Consider the following 16,301-nt stretch of genomic DNA (forward strand, 5'->3'; position numbering starts at 1 on the left):
CTCGAACACTTGTTGGACCAGCCAAACCTGAAGCCCAATTCTAATGAATTGGGCTTTATTGTTTGATTAATAAATTCTTATCCATCTTTGACTCGCATTTTCCCTTCATTTCGCATTTTCCCATCATTTCGCGGGAATTTCAATACCATTCAAATTCAGTCTCAATTCCGTCTTCAGTTTCTTTTCATTTCAATTTAAAAAATCTCATGCTTTTGTTTCTCTCTCTACTCACACTCCCACTCTCTTCTCTTCATATATGTCATCACACTCCCTTCATATATCTATCTGGTCAGGCCCAATCCTTGTACATATGGGTGGAAGCAAAGATTGATTTTTGTCCACTACAGCAAAACTAGCTATCTTGGTCTTAGAAGCAGGTCTAAAAACTGATCGGTGTATAGCTTTAATATGTTAAATAGAACATAGGAGGCACATTGTATATCAACTAAAAGAAATCTTATGTTAAAAAAAGAAAAGAAAAGAAAAGAAAAACAAAAAAAAGACCTTGAGTTCATCATGGAATATAGAAAGAACATTATATACAAGAGGAAGAATCTTCTTGATTCAAAGCATAAATGGAATTGTTAGAATTTGAAAGAATTAAGAACATTAATGAACCACAAGTCTGTTGTGCAAGAAAGATACTGTTTGTTTGTAATACATGAAGTGGAGAACTGGACAAATGGATATGTTGCTCTGAGAATCACAGAACTAACATTACAAAATCATCATGCTCAAAAACAACAACACACACATTTAAGGCAAATCCATCCATAGCTTTTGCTCTATGATATCAGGCCGACCTAAAGCTGACAGTAGGAGAGCCAAAGAAGCGAGTTTGGGTTGAACGGAAGGACTTGTCAAAGGGGTCAGCAGCTTCACTGGTACTGGTATCCGCTATGTTGCTTTTCCCTGTTCCCACCCTTTGTAACAGGCTTGTCAGATGCTCCACTATTTCTGACATCGGTGGCCGGAATTCCTTCTCAGGCTGAAATGTTCAAATTCGAATAGAACCACAGTGAATTCTAAATTGACTAAGTGATCAAATTTTAGACAACTTCCAATTTTATATCAAGTTTTAAAATTGGATTCCATCTAAATAGCTAAGTAGATGATGCAGTGATGTAGTAGTTCACAAAGAAGCAGAGACCTCAACTTTACATGTCAATGTGCTGTGTATTCACCTCCTAATACGCTTGGTGTATGTATGATTGTGACATGTTCATACCTGAATACAGAGGGACACAATATCAGCAAACCGGGAGAGACACTTGGAGGACAGTGTTCTTTTGATGGTTGGATCAACCATTTCATCCAAAGACTCGTTATCATGAAGTCGAGATGAAGCCCATTTCACCAAAGATTGTTCTTCCCTTGGTCTTGAACTGTTTAGAAAGAAGAGACAAGTGTGATGCTAAAATATGAGGGTAACTAACCATAGAAAAATCAGGAAAATGGGCATGCATCACACCTATCGAAAGGCCTCCTTCCTGTTAACAGCTCTAAAAGCAACACTCCATAGGCATAGACGTCACACTTCGTGCTGTTATCTCCATGGTGAACATGCTCTGGTGCAATGTAGACAGTATCACCCAGAGCCATTTCGGAAGCCTGGTTGCATCAGTGATCAATGACAATGGTGATATTTGTTAGTTGGCAAACATATTTATTTATTTCCTATTTGAAACTCACACGCTCACTTCACCCCCTATGGAGGGGGACTTGAACTCTTGACTACCAGTAGGCTACAGCCACTTTCATCACAGAGAAATTCAACATAGCTCACATTATTGAATTACCTCTACGATGCTTCTCAGTTAAAATACAAAACTGTCTTACGAACATGTACCTTAACTTTAACACTGTTGCTCGTAAGCGGCCTCAAAATAGCTAGACCACAGTCACAAATACGAGGCATAAGCTCTTCATCAAGCAAGATGTTAGCAGCCTTTAAGTTGCAATGAGCGATTGCAGGGAAGCATGTGGAATGCAAATACCTGAAAACATCATAGAAAGTGAAACAATCAAGAACATATATACAGAGGACTGGAGGCAAGAATGTGGAATGCAAATAGCTGAAAACATCATAAAAAGTAGAAACAATCAAGATCATATATACCCAGAAAGAACTACATCTAAAACTGGAAGAGGAACATATATGTAAGGATCCATATCTCCAGCGGATTTAAGTGCAGCATTCAAAAAGCATATAACTATCATTGCTCAACAAAGGAGTTACATCGAATGATATCATACCCTTAATGTGCTGTTTGACATGCAGTTATTGATTCCCTACTGTCCTACAACTTACAATGGAAACCACAGTAGATACTTACGATAATGCCCGAGCTATGCCAAGAGCAATTCGGATGCGGAGGCCCCAAGACAGAGGCATATAAGCATCACAATGCAAAGCATATTCAAGAGACAAATTTCTGATATACTCGTACACAAGGAGATGCTGTCCATGCTCAACACAATATCCAAGAAGTGCTACAATGTTAGGGTGCCTCAGTCTGGCTGTACGACGAATCACGTCCAAGAATTGTTCTTCTTCATTGAGAGACAGTGCGGCTGTCTTAATGTTCTTCACAGCCAAAATCTTGCAAAAAGAAAGAACAACAGTCCAATAATTTACTTAAAGTCTGGGATATTTTTTCTTTTACAACTACCAAGAAGTATCTAATTTCTTACTTGTCCATCAGGGAACTCTGCTTTGTAAACAGAACCAAGGGATCCCTCTCCAAGAAGGTTCTCTTCGCTGAAGCTGTTTGTTGCTGACTGAAGCTCTGCCACAGTGTAAAATTTTGCACTTAGTGAGATTATGTGCTTCTTACTGAAACTTCGTCTTCTTGACAATTTTTCAGTTCTGGGGCAAACAGATGGTATTAGGCTTGAAGCAACCAATGCCACAGGTGGAGAGCTAATAGGAAAGATCTGTGGGCTCTCTTCCGGTGCAGCAGAAGAATAATCTGTCAATGAATATAAGAAAAGTATATAAAGAAATCAATGAGAGAAGCACACTTCTTGTTCCATTGAAGAACTTCTGTAGCTCAAAGAGTGGATAAAACAAAAAGAAGCACATAATACCAACAAGAATGGGATTATATTTAGTGAAGTTATATGCCATTGGTAGCGTTAAAGTTTCAAATTTGGGAACTCAACTTAAAACCCCATCTAATAAAAAGCAAACGCAAGAAGTTACCCATAATAGGTGTTCGTCAGATGAACAAAACAGAATACTAAGTACTCTCATTAATATGAGTGAGGAAAAGCTAGGTTTACTCCAGGATTAACAAAAAAGTTCAATTGTATATGCGAGTGTCAGAAACAAAACAAGATGGAACCTATAAATGTAATGTTCATCAAAGAACTCAACTTAAAACTCCATTTAATATGAGTGAGAGGTAAAGCTAGGTTTAGTTCAGGATTAACAAAAAAGTTCAATTGTACATGCCAGTGTCAGAATCAAAACAAAGATGAAAACTGTACAATGTCATGTTCATCAGAAAACATTGGATGCTGAACTTTGGATGAACTTCGGATTTTCAGCTTCCACTAATTAAGATCCACTCTAACCACATTTACTTATCCAAAAAAGAATGATATAGCAAATATACCTCGAATTCCACTTTTAGTTCAACTATATAATATGGTAACTACACAGATATTAATCGCACCAATGTAAATTTACCTATATATAAGGTACGTTTCTATGATGTACTAGTACATGATGGTTTTCGTTTGTTAAAAAAGTAAATTCAACTTTGAAAATTAATGAAAAGAGTTATATAGTTCAAAAATTCAATTTCAGTTTTGCAAGGCACCATTCCATCATTTAAATTCTACAACACTTTTCTCAATATTCACAACTATCACAACTTGCACACACAAAATATACAGTAGTTTACACAGTTTATATACGTACGTTGATAAAAATTCTCAACTCTTGCTGTACTGAGTGGAGGAGAATTCTGGGAGCCCTCACCGATCTCCACACTTGGGAGCTTTTGGGTACGAGATCGCTGAATGCGTATCAGAATGATGAGTGCTGCACAGGTTGCCACCAGAGTTCCACCACCAACCATAAAGGCAATTCCTCCCGGGCCTAGTCTTTTCTTCTTGTGTCCAGCTACTCTGCGAGGAGGATAGTTTTCAATGGCACTTGACTTGGTAGTTGGGGGACTACTGATATTCCGCTCAGAGGGCATAGTTTCCAGAGGGAAATCCCAGGCTGGATAGTTTTCTCCTACCTGAAATCTATTCCCTCCAATCCTAAATAGAGATGAAGAAGTGACATAAGCAATACAGACTATGATTTCAAAATTCATGCATGCAAATAAAGAGACTACAACGGGGAACTGGAAAACTTACCAAAGGTTTTTTACATATCGAAGCTGACTTGGAATTACGCCACTAAAATTGTTATCTTGGATGTTCCTGACAACAGAAATTGGTGAATTCATTATCAAACAAAACACATCAAAAGAAATCTTCGGACCTGCTTTGTAGCAAACATACAAGTTAGATAGAGGGAGACCAGCCAAAAAAGCTACCGAGCCAGTAAATTTATTATTCTGCAAGAACCTGCAAAATATCCAAATGAATCATGGAAATAAAAATGATGAAAAGAACTGCAGACAGGGAGCACCATGGGATAAACAAAGCAGAATAAAACTCACAATCCAGTGAGATTAGTCAGATCTCCGAATGAGCTTGGTAAATCTCCAGTGAAGTTATTGTATGATAGATCCCTGCAACAGTAAATTGAATTTTTATGAGAAAACGGAAAGAACACATCCCAGTTGATCACCGATGCTACAAAGCATGTTGTACGCAGCCTGCCGCCTGAGTTATTATTTCCCTTCACAGCCTTTTCAATTGATTCACGGTTCTGATATTCTCCTTAACTAAGTTCAATACTAAATTCAATTGTGCATTGACAGGTGTAGGGGTTTGCTTCAACACCAAGCAAAATGTATTTGGAAAATCAAGAATAAACATCAAGCAAAATGCATTTGGAAAATTAAGAATAAAAGATGGAGTTCTCTATGTGGTTGTTTCAACTTTATTATGTGAAGGGCGGGGATATGTAAATTCACAAAAATCTAGAACAGTTAGTTACTCACAAAACAAGCAACCTTAAAGTTTCACTTAGCTTCATCAACAGTCTAGCTGCCTTTTTTTTTTTTTTTTTTGAAAAGTAACAGTCTAGCTGCTTTGTTAAAGTACTCAGCAACCAAATTATACTTCAGTCCTCAATGCAAAATTCTCATTTAAGATGCAAGATAAAGGAATTGGGCAAAATCCATACATTTCTCTAAGATTTTGTAGGCCAGTGAATACATTCCCGACAGGTCCAGATAGCGAATTGTGGCTCAAGTTCCTGCAAGAAAAACAATTATGACTCGATAATCATTGACCGGCCAAAACTAGCAAATTAGGCAGTCAGGGAGAAGCAACTCACAAATGGCGAAGATTTTTCATTAAAGTCAAGGAGTAGGGAATATACAGGCTGAAATTGTTGCATGCCAAATTTCTGTATCCATAAAAACAATCAAGAATTCAACATAATTGAATAAATTATATAGAAAGTAGGTAATGTAAATCACAATCACTAAAAAGCAGGCATCTTACATATGCGTGGCATTAAGAGGTAAGCTGTATGGAATTTCACCCTGAATGTTGTTGGAGCTAACATCCCTATTAAAAAGAAAATAAAAATTAAAAAACTTGTCACAAAAATGAATTACAATATATCTTCCATGCATATTTGAACTTAAAATAAGTCATTACAAAAAAGCAGAATCACTTACAGTTGCTTCAAATTATGGAGATCTGAGAGTTGGAACCCCAGAGTTCCATTGAGCTCTAGGCCATTAAGTTTACTGCAGAGAGAAGAGAACAGGTCAATTTTGGGAAACTGCCACTATAGTGTGAAAAGGTTTTTTTTGTATAATAGATGATATGTAGTTACATTTGTATAACTGATGACTCAAAACATGAAACTCCTATCCATGATTCTTCGCATGGATCCCCGCCAACTGATTTCCATTCCTTGAGCTGTGGTGGGCCGTTCAGTGCTATGTACAGGCCTTGAAGGGCTTTGACTGTATAATGTAATGTTAAAAATTAGTTTATGGGGAGCAATTTTATATTCTTCAATATGACAAATTGTTAAAAAAAAAAAAAAAAAAGGTGACAAAATGTAGAATGCAATATCCAAGTTCATTCGGATTACAATTGGTGACTAATGCTCAAGTTGAAAGTGTGACCTTAATTCCAATCCTATCCTTCGCCATCTTAGGCTTGCTTAATAAATACGGTTTGATGATCTACATAGTGGACTATTAAACCTTATATGGAACATACAGCCTCAGATATCTATAAATTGGGACATTTTCAATCTATAATCATCTTTCTTGCCTCCTCCTGTTTAGTGATCTAGGTTGATAGCAAAAGCTCGTACAGGAAATAGAGGAGGTATGACCTAGGTCCTCCAAAAACTCTGATCTCAGTAGACAAAAAGAATCATGCAACTAATTCCTAGCACCACCATCGTCAATCATCTTTACAAAGTGTAAAGCCACTAACATTTGACTTGATATTCTCTAAAGCTCAAGCACATTGTGTTAGTAATTCCAGGTCTCACATGCCATTAATTTCCCGCCAATTTCACATGATGGAGATATCATAATCCTCATTATTACCATCAATTTTCAAATTTATCATCACAAGATCAACACACACAAAACACTCTAAAGATCATCAAACATGTACCCATTTCTTCCTTTATTCAAGAAATATATATATATATATATATATATTTACAGAGAAAATTATGTTAAAGAAGTGCAAGAATTTATGGAGAAAAGAGGGAGGATCGGAACAAAACCATCGAGAGGATTGGTGTAGGCGGAAGCCTGCGATACCAGAATTGCCGAGAAGACAATTACAGTGAGATATAACCAGATACACCACGTAGCCATCTTCCCAAGAAGCAGATTGTAGTTAATCACACAACGCTAGGCACATATATAAATCTCTGAATTACCCTGTAAACACAGAGAAATTTGTTAAAGAGAGAGCAAAATTCACACGCAAAATGATGATCAGAAACGCATAACAAGAAAGGTATCATTCCATGTAAGCAGTCTTCAAGAATCAGAATATATATATAACAAATTACACAATCTAGAATGAAGAAACTTGAATATCACATCAATATAATCAATTACGTATATGTGTCTATACTCGTACGGCAACGAATTGATCTTTAGTGCGAGAAGATTGAAGAACAAGAATTGTATTCAAATTGAAGACGAATATAAAACATTGCTCGAGAAGCAGTACAGAATCATGTAAATATAGATTGAAATCGCAGAGCGTTAGGGTTTGGTTATACCTTTGAAGAAGCTATTCTCTGTGTAGAGAGAGAGAAGGAGAGCGAGAGAGTTTTTGTAAGAGAGAGAAAGAGGGGGAACTTTCGATTGCGAGGGAAAAGTTAGAGCTTTTCTAACTGAACTGGCCTGTTAAGATGTGTGTGTGTGTACAGATGTAAATTTCTAGCAGAGTCGGAGTCCACGTCAGCTATATGACCGTTGAGTCGTTACAATCCACTTGAGTTCTTGACCGCCCTGACCGAGTGAGAGAGTCTGTTTGTTACAATTGCTAAAAACAATTGTTCTAATGCCTGTGTATGTATGTATGTTTTGCGCCTTCAATAGAAAGTCCTTTGCAGACAACACCCACGCAACAATTAATAAATTTCATTTTCCATTTGATTCTTTTCTTTTTATATTCTAAATTTCATTTTACTTAAACCCAATGGTGACAGGGTTTTAAATAATGGTAACTTTGCTGTAATGGTAATTAAAAGTTGTGATCACACTTTATTGGAATTGTAAATATTATTTTAGGTTGCATTTTGGTCGAAATTTTTCCTAAAACTCGTCTTTGATTGCATAATCCACGAATTTGAGTTTTTAATTATCTTTTTGAGAATTTGTTAAATTTATAAAGATGAATTTATATGTGTCTAATAGAAAAATATCTGAAATTTATGCCAACTGAAGCTGTAATAAATATATATATATAAATCTTTCTTTAAAATAATAACAATAAATTCCAGTTTATTAAAATGAGGAGTTTTCTTACATGCAAATGAAGGCATTGTGACGAAATCAACATATGGATTGGAAGACTCCAGTTCCCAAAGTCTACTACGATCATTGCTACTCTATACAAAATACAAACGCTACGTTTCAGATCACCAAATTGATGCTTGCAATTAAAATTAGACAGAATTTAATTCAGACTTTGAACCAAATTTTATTCAATTTAAAATTTTATCAAATTTTAAATCCATAACACTGATTCGATACTCCCAAACTGCACAATACGAACTGCAATACTTATCATGAATTGATATTTGATACAAGCATTCTTAAATCAAAATCCAAATCCAAATCCAAATCCATCCCAAAAGTCAAAACTTTTCCAGTAATACACCATGGTTTGCATGTTGATACCGGGATCTGCAAGACATTTGCAGCTTGAGCACATATCGGGTTTCTAATGCTTAAGTTAAGGAACTAGCTACGGTCCTCCGCGCAATGAAACCCAAAGGTTCAAAACAGAAAATGACACCTCTTTCTGTGGAGATAAAATTGCATACATCTAACCTCCCTCTGACCCAACAATGGCCAAGCATTCATGCACCGAGCAAACCCTACATTAAAGCAAGGTTAGGAGAACAGAGTTCAAAGAACATGGATTAGTTGACCATTGATGAGCAAGAAATCTGACGAGGAGTCATGATTCCACTGTTCAGAAGCTACTTTTCTTGGTCATAACAAGCTCCCGAGTAGAACAAACCAAAGCACCAATACCAAATACCTAAAACAGAGGCTACAGCCCTGCTTGTCATTTTTACAACCTACAAACAAAACAGTGACTCAGGAGAGTCACGTTTAGGTTTTTCCAACAAAAGCACAAAGATACACCAACCGAATATGTTTGTTTATTTAGAAGCAGGTCACTAAGGCAGCCATAAAAACCAGAGAGAAAGGACACTTAAAGAGACCAGTGCACGTGCTGAGTGGAAGAGTCATAGGCCCTGGAGACCTCAAGCTCCATGTATTGCCTTCCACTCTGTTGAGACAGCTCGTGCTCTCCACAATACTGACCACTGGCAGGCTGTGAAATTCGACCGAGACCCAGATCAGGAGGCATCTCGAGCGAACTGCCGCTGGCTTCATTACCCTTGAAACCCCATGGAGTGCTTGAAAAGTGATTGATGGTGGCTCCAAGAGGAGCTGTTGTTTGTTGAACTATGGAAGCCCTGTCGGCATTCAGTAAGTTACTCACCCCTAGACTAGAGGGTCGGTTTCTTGAGGCCCAGGGCTGATTTGACAGAAGAGAGAGAGCACAGTTCGAGTCAGAAGAGGCTCCTGTGAAACATCCTCCCGAAGAAATTCCGGTACCAGGATAGCCAGTTCCACCTGTTGAACCTTGCAGAAAAAAGTCTGGTGGAGGATTCTCCGAGTTGCTCTGCCATGGATGTGCAAGAAATTTTCCCGTGGCAACTGGTTGATTGCTCGACACCCGCTCAGATGCTTTGGTAGTTGGCCAAGGGTCCCTCCCAGAAAGACTAGGGTATGTAGTGAAGTCCATAAGAAAGCTTCCAGTTCTGTTGTTTTCTGCCAAAGCAAATAGCAAACATCTGATCTCAGTCTTAAGCACAAAGTAAAACAAAACTCCAAAAATTATTTATGTTTGTGGAAAATTCAAGGTGGTCCTGAAAAGGATATTCTTTCGGTGGTGTCTAACCAAAAGTAGAGGACGATAGACGTCCGTAGCGCGAAGACAATAGAGATCCAGGTGGTGGCTTTCTCCTACGCTCGTTATGACCAGCTAGACGTCTGCGGCAACTTCGTTTTCCTTGGTCAAATTCAGGAAGCAGATGGAATCTGGCAGAGACTACCCAAGAAATATTAATTCTAATGCATATGGAAAACATAAAACACCAATACATCATCACATTTGTTCAAAAAAAATAACATTTCCAAGAAAACGAGGAGGAAAGATACAGCAAAAATTGTATCAAGATTTACCGCCACTTAGCAATTTGCTTACATCCATAAAAAATGAGGATGATAATCCTGAGAATAGTGATTACAACTACAAAAGATTCCCCTATTGTCATCCAGATGAGACATGCTGGCCAGGTCGTAAGTTGACACTGAACCAACAACTGACAATGCATCTGTCCATCGTTTCTGATGACAGATTTTCCTAGGCAGGTGGGTTAGTTAACTGATTCCAGAAGCACAAACTCTAGCTAATTTCCCATATCTTACTATTTTAAGGGTTTGTGTTAAGCAGATATGCCACACAGTCCAAACTAGAATCTGCACTTGGAATTTGAGAGAAACTCAAGTATAGACTTATTCTTCTCTGTCCATTTTTCTGATGACCGATTTTCCTAGGCAGGTGGGTAAGTTAACTGATGCCAGATCAGGGGACATTCTTCAAATAAAAAGGGCATCCTTTATTTATCTTTTTTCTCTTAGCTAATTTCCCATATCTTACCATTTTCAGGATTTGTGTTAAGCAGATATGGCCACACAGTCCAAACTAGAAGTCTGCACTTGGAATTCGAGAGAAACTCAAGTATAGACTTATTCTTCTCTAACTTAACAACACCGACCATATTAATTGTCCCCAAGTTTATGGAAAGATTGGAATAGTCAAAGAGAATTTTCAATGTCTGAACCATCTACTCTTGTCATCATTAAAGCACAATAGAAAGTGGCAAAAAGATAAAACATAAACTTCTTTCACATAAATAAAAAACTTGAAGAGGAATGACACCAGAGAAACCCTGCCCATGTTCACCACTGTAGTCCCTTCCAATGTCTCATAGTTGAAACCCCTAACAACAATGAATGTCCTTTAAAATAGTGAATAGTATGGTGTCTTTCACTTTCCAATAGCTCATTAAGCTTTTTCTTGACAAAGGAAGGAATAAAAAGTCAATATAATGAGGTATCGAGGTTCCAACAAAAAACTCCATTTGATTTTGGAATCATTTAACTGGTTTTATGTGCAACAGAGTTGGATTACTGATGATGGCCAATCTTCCTGGTTTTATTTCAGGAAATGACTTTGCTTGTTTTGTAAAAGACTACAATCTAAGAATGGGTTCGATCCTCACAAGCCTCTAAGGAAAAACTTCAGTTTTACGGGAATACAAATAACATCCTCTAAGAAAGCCAACTGACCTTAGTTTTCTCATGCTAAGAGCCGAGGCTTCAGTTTCAGCTCAATCATCAGGAATTTTCTCCATTAAGGAGGCTAGCCACAACAAAGTCCAACTTCATTACACCCATCTTAAAGAAAATGCTGTGGATTACAGAGCTCTTTTCCATTAAGGGTTTGGTAACCCAGCATCAATAACAGAACATACATTTTCAATCTTCCAATCTGAATCCATTCTAACATCAAGACAGTTGAAAGAAAAAGATAATTTACAAACAGTAACAATAATAATACTGATGTTAATAGCTCTAATTAAATTGCAATTTATTCCCCCCCAGGTGGGTGGGGGAGTAGATTTTTGGTAAATACATAACTGCACTCTGCCATATGCTAAACCCCCCACCAAGGTGGGTGGGGAGTAGGTTTTGGTAAATACATAATTAAATTGCAATTTATTCCCCCCGCACACAACCACCCCCCCCCCCCCAAAAAAAAAAGGTGGGTGGGGGAGTAGGTTTTTGGTAAATACATAACCGCACTCTGCCATATGCCCCCCGCGGCGGGCGACAAACTAGTACTGTTCTGAATCTAGCCCCACGTGATCCAGATAACATTTAAACCATTGTTCCTTGATCAATGAAATTCCATATTCTTTATTACGGTACATACCGGAAAGTATATGTTCTGAATCTAGCCCCACATGATCCAGATAACGTTTAAACCATTGTTACTTGATCAATGAAATTCCATACTCTTTATTATGGTACATACCAATGTAAATGGAAAGAATGTGTTGTGCACATGGAAGCATATTCACATTGATATCAAATCACGAACAATTAAATATCACAACAATACAATATTTAATGCAGTTGACAGACCTGCATACGTCCATGACTGAGAAGAAATAACCCACTCAGAATTCCATAGAGGAATAAAAGAGGGTAGAGAATATACAACCACCAAAAATGACATAAACACTCGACAGTGTTTCTTAGGGGTAATGAGACTAAATCACTACCTGCTTCTCTTCATCCAGTGATCCCAAGTCATCAATCAATTTCCATTTATATTTGCCCTCTAAGTATCTAAAAAACGATGTATGAGGTGAAATTAGCACAACCCTAAAAAACTCATCTACTCTTTTGAGTATTTATCTCTTATTCTTGATCCAAAAGTCTTCCATAGCAGCTTAGGCATCTATTCATAGTCCTAAATCAGTAACAAATTTACAAGCACAACACATCGCAATTTAGAGACCATTGTGATCAAATGCAATTTGACTTGATATAATTTAGAAAAAAGAAATTGTAACAGCAAAACCATAATTAATTTGGGAATCATTTCACCATAATTTGAAGTTATTTCATCAGCAATGGCTACAGAGGCCTTTGCCACCTCTCTTAATCAGCTTCAAGCACTTTTTCCCCTTTTCTTTTATATTCATAAAAGGTACATATTTATATTTGATATCATGATATGTGTAATATATTTTAGTGCTAATCCCAACACAGAGAGAGAGAGAGAGAGAGATGGATTGGCCGAGTCATCGCGGTATGGCAAGGTTTATGTGTGACAAGTGAGTCATCTCACATTATAGGATGAGACAACACAACTGAGTCATCTCACATTATAGAATGATACAATATTATCCTACTAATTTGTGTACCATATCAGAATTCATGTAGATGCCAAGGCAGAGTCATGGTTGGATTGGATGAGGATTTAGCACACCTACCCATCCTAGTCAAACAACTTACAAATAACAAACTCAATTTAAGGCTCTATGACCACAAAGCACAAAGAGTAGGTACCAAAATTGATTGGTAAACATTTACAAGTGGTGTATGAAGACAAAGAGCAAGTACTAAACAAAACATCAATAAGAATCAAGTATAGAGCATAATCATCCAAACATAACAAACACAAAAGTCTAAACCCCAATAATGTTAAGTACTACTAACAAACAAACCCCACAAAGACCTAAATTTGGTATAAAACTCCCATCAACACAATAACAAAATAATTAAAACCAATCCAATTACTTAACATAGTAAGTCCAAAAACCCATCATCATAATAATAAATTTTTTTTAAAAAATAAAAAATAAAAAATACCTAGCCAACAAGCAACATTAATCTACAATTACACAAAGAAAAAGCAAAGCCCAACAATACAATCAACGAATATATATGTATGTGTGTGTGTATAATAATAATAAATATATAAATATAAAATCTAGCTGACCTGCTACACTGCTGGCAAAACCTCTGCTCAATACCAGCAACAATGACCTTAGGTGACTTAGAGTGCATACCACAGACTCTGTGCCTGGAATAGTAAGCTTTAGCATCACTCAGATCTACTTTACACCCTTCAACCTGACACCTGGGTGGCTGTCCACCCTGAAGAGCCCCGCTCCTCAGCTTCTTGGAGGGCGCCGGAGGTGGGTGGCCGCCGGCGCTGGCCGATGACGACGACCCACCACCGGATTTGGCCGGAGCTCCGACACAGACATCCTCGACATAGATTTTCTGGCCGAGTTTCAACCCATTGAGTGAATGATCAGACGAATTGGAAGAAGAAGAGCTCGAACCCATCTCCATGTGCGGTGGTGTCTAGAGTCCATTCATTGCTTGGGTCAAATCATGAGAGAAAGTGGTTGTGAGAGAGATATAGTAGAGATGTAGAGAGAGAGAGAGAATATGTGGAAAGAGGGTGTAAAAAAAAAAGAAAAAAAAGAAAAAAAGAGGGGTTTGGTATGGTAAGGTAAGTAAGGGGCTAGCAAGAGCCAATAATGGAGTTTGTGAATTATTTTGGAGAAGCTAAGCTAGGTGACGGTGGTGGTGTGGTGTGGTGTGGTGTAAAGTAGACACCTGACACTGGGCCATGCCAACTTTGGGGTATAGTACCCTGGGCCTGGAGTGTGTCAAATAATAGAGGAGCAGCAGAGGAGAGAGAGAGAGAGAGAGATGGGGGGTTACTTTTGGGAGTTCTCAGAAGCTTTACAACACTGCCTGTTTTTTCGTAGTATATCAATCACTAACTCATGTGTTGTTTTCAAGAACTTTCATGTTTTCTCTCTCTAAAAGGTATTATATCTGCTAATGGCAGTGGTTTGGGTGCCCATATATTATTATAAATGAGGTTGCCTCATCTTTCCGAACTGAGGTAGAGACGGAGAGAGTGATACGTGAAAAGTCAATTGAACCCTTAGCACTTAGAGATGGTAAAATGTATTTGGCGTCAGATTGGGTGGTTGTCCAATTTGACACTTTCAAAACTAGTTCTTCAAAATTGATAAATACTTCCTCTGTTTCAATCTATTCTAAAATAATTGTCATTTTTTTTTTTAAATAATATATTTTATATCTTTTCATTCATGTCTTTGAAGTTTAAAATTTTAAATTTGAATATTTATAATTTTGAAGGACAAATTAATAACTTTTTAAAAAGACAAGGCATGTCCTACATGTTTTATTAAAAATCCTTACTCTTCAAAAGTAACATTTAAATTGAATCAGAGATATTATATAAGAATATAAATATATATACACGAATATATAAGAATATATATATATACCAAGTATATATTATTAATTCATAAAATAATACTCCCCTGTCTTAATTAGTAGTCTATTTTTTTATTTTTACATGTTTCAAATTAGTTGTCTGTTTTTTAAAAATCAAAGCATCTTTTTATTCCATTTCTATCATTGTCCTTTATTTTTTTAAAAAATTTCAAACTTTGTAATTATATATAGAGTAAAGTGCAAAAAATCCTCTTCAACTATTGGCCATGTGCAATTAACCCCTCGAACTACAATTTGCCCCCTTGAACTATAAAATTTGGTGCAATTAACCCCTCACCTGACATCTCCGGCCAATTAGTTATAACGGAAATAGTGAAAGATAATTTTACCCCTATATAAAACCACGTCGTTTCAAAAAAATTTAGCAACCACCAATTTTTTTGATATTATTTTATCCATAAAAAGTAGAACTAAAAAAATAAATTCTGAAAAAAAAAATATGAAAAAACCAGGCCATCGATGATGAAGATGCCAACACACAGAGAAGTCTTCGCCTACTGTATTGTCCCTCCGGTTACGATCCTCCAAATTGGGTCGCAAGAAAAAAATAAAACCCCGAATCAAAATATCAAGGGCTGGGCAAACCCAAATCACAATCACTTTCATAGACGGTGATCGATTCCTGTCAATCTTTTACACCCCCAGTGATGGTGACGGAGGAACTGCACAACGGCGGAGGTGGAATGGACCGACAGTGAAGTGGCGGCAGCAGCAGTGGCTTGGCCGTGGATGACTTGGCGGCGCTTAGATGAAGCGACGACTGTGGGGACAAGCTCGGATGGTGGAGAAGACCGGCGAGCAAGGTGGGCTGAACGGCGATGGGATGGTTGCGACTGAACGGCGATGGGCTGGTTGCGACTTCGGCTGTGAGCTTAGGGTTGAAGAGACGGCAGTGGGGACGAGCTTAGATGGTGGGCTGAACGGTGATGGGCTGGTTCGGCCATAGTTGACTTACGGCGATGGCCTGGTTCGTTATTATAGCTATGTCATCGGCACTTTTATTCATCTTAACTAAGACATGTCGGGGATGTTCGGTCTTTGATTGCAGGCTCGCCGGCGATGACGTAGCAAACTCCGATGAACTAAACTTTGCGAATTTCAGCCAACAACAAATAGCAATAAAGTTTCACCTCTGCAACTTCCGACGAACAAAACCATACCAAACCAAACCCACAAGCTGTTCTGCCGGCGACGCAGCAAACTTCGATGAACTGAATCGCCCTGCAAAATCAGAGTTTCCAAGTCTTCATTCCGATCCCTCGATTCGTACCCCAATCCCTGTTTACCCACAAATCGACGGGCCAAAAAGGAAAATATATCCAATTTTTTGTTGAGAAAATCCCAACTTTCTCTATCCAGATTTCGCAATTTGACCCTCTTTACCGACTGTGCCTGCCACAGCTTCATTGCCGTCCTTTCCCCACCGCCGTTCTTCTGCTTCAATTC

At 37.8% G+C, this 16,301-nt stretch overlaps 2 protein-coding genes across 2 annotated transcripts; both read right to left on the bottom strand.

Annotated features, from left to right (window-relative positions):
* Positions 1-600: 600 nt before the first annotated feature.
* LOC132292663 (protein STRUBBELIG-RECEPTOR FAMILY 2) lies at positions 601-7,025 on the bottom strand. Its single transcript, XM_059790387.1, has 16 exons — positions 6,896-7,025; positions 5,978-6,110; positions 5,817-5,888; positions 5,638-5,703; positions 5,468-5,539; positions 5,315-5,386; positions 4,683-4,754; positions 4,522-4,587; positions 4,375-4,440; positions 3,929-4,275; positions 2,695-2,972; positions 2,337-2,602; positions 1,850-1,997; positions 1,472-1,611; positions 1,229-1,385; positions 601-988 (listed from the first exon to the last, which is right to left on the bottom strand). Exons 1-16 carry the CDS (start codon positions 6,987-6,989, stop codon positions 794-796), a joined length of 2,244 nt encoding a protein of 747 aa, XP_059646370.1. The 5' UTR covers positions 6,990-7,025; the 3' UTR covers positions 601-793.
* Positions 7,026-8,394: 1,369 nt separating this feature from the next.
* Positions 8,395-14,382, bottom strand: LOC132292679 (squamosa promoter-binding-like protein 9). Its single transcript, XM_059790388.1, has 3 exons — positions 13,510-14,382; positions 9,832-9,971; positions 8,395-9,701 (listed from the first exon to the last, which is right to left on the bottom strand). Exons 1-3 carry the CDS (start codon positions 13,866-13,868, stop codon positions 9,076-9,078), a joined length of 1,125 nt encoding a protein of 374 aa, XP_059646371.1. The 5' UTR covers positions 13,869-14,382; the 3' UTR covers positions 8,395-9,075.
* Positions 14,383-16,301: the final 1,919 nt, after the last annotated feature.

This window comes from Cornus florida, unplaced genomic scaffold, assembly GCF_030987335.1.
Source record: "Cornus florida cultivar Cherokee Brave unplaced genomic scaffold, ASM3098733v1 CherokeeBrave_3.0.0_Hap2_Chr02, whole genome shotgun sequence".
Classification (NCBI taxonomy): Eukaryota; Viridiplantae; Streptophyta; class Magnoliopsida; order Cornales; family Cornaceae; genus Cornus; species Cornus florida.

Excerpts from the sequence above, each read along its gene's own strand:
- LOC132292663 (XM_059790387.1), bottom strand. The coding sequence starts at position 6,989 with ATGGCTACGTGGTGTATCTGGTTATATCTCACTGTAATTGTCTTCTCG. Across the intron at positions 5,540-5,637 it reads CCTCTTAATGCCACGCATAT|AAATTTGGCATGCAACAATT; the intron begins GTAAGATGCCTG and ends TTATGGATACAG. Across the intron at positions 989-1,228 it reads TTGTGTCCCTCTGTATTCAG|CCTGAGAAGGAATTCCGGCC; the intron begins GTATGAACATGT and ends TGAACATTTCAG.
- LOC132292679 (XM_059790388.1), bottom strand. The coding sequence starts at position 13,868 with ATGGAGATGGGTTCGAGCTCTTCTTCTTCCAATTCGTCTGATCATTCA. Across the intron at positions 9,972-13,509 it reads TTTTGCCAGCAGTGTAGCAG|ATTCCATCTGCTTCCTGAAT; the intron begins GTCAGCTAGATT and ends AGTCTCTGCCAG. Across the intron at positions 9,702-9,831 it reads TCTATCGTCCTCTACTTTTG|AAAACAACAGAACTGGAAGC; the intron begins GTTAGACACCAC and ends TTGCTTTGGCAG.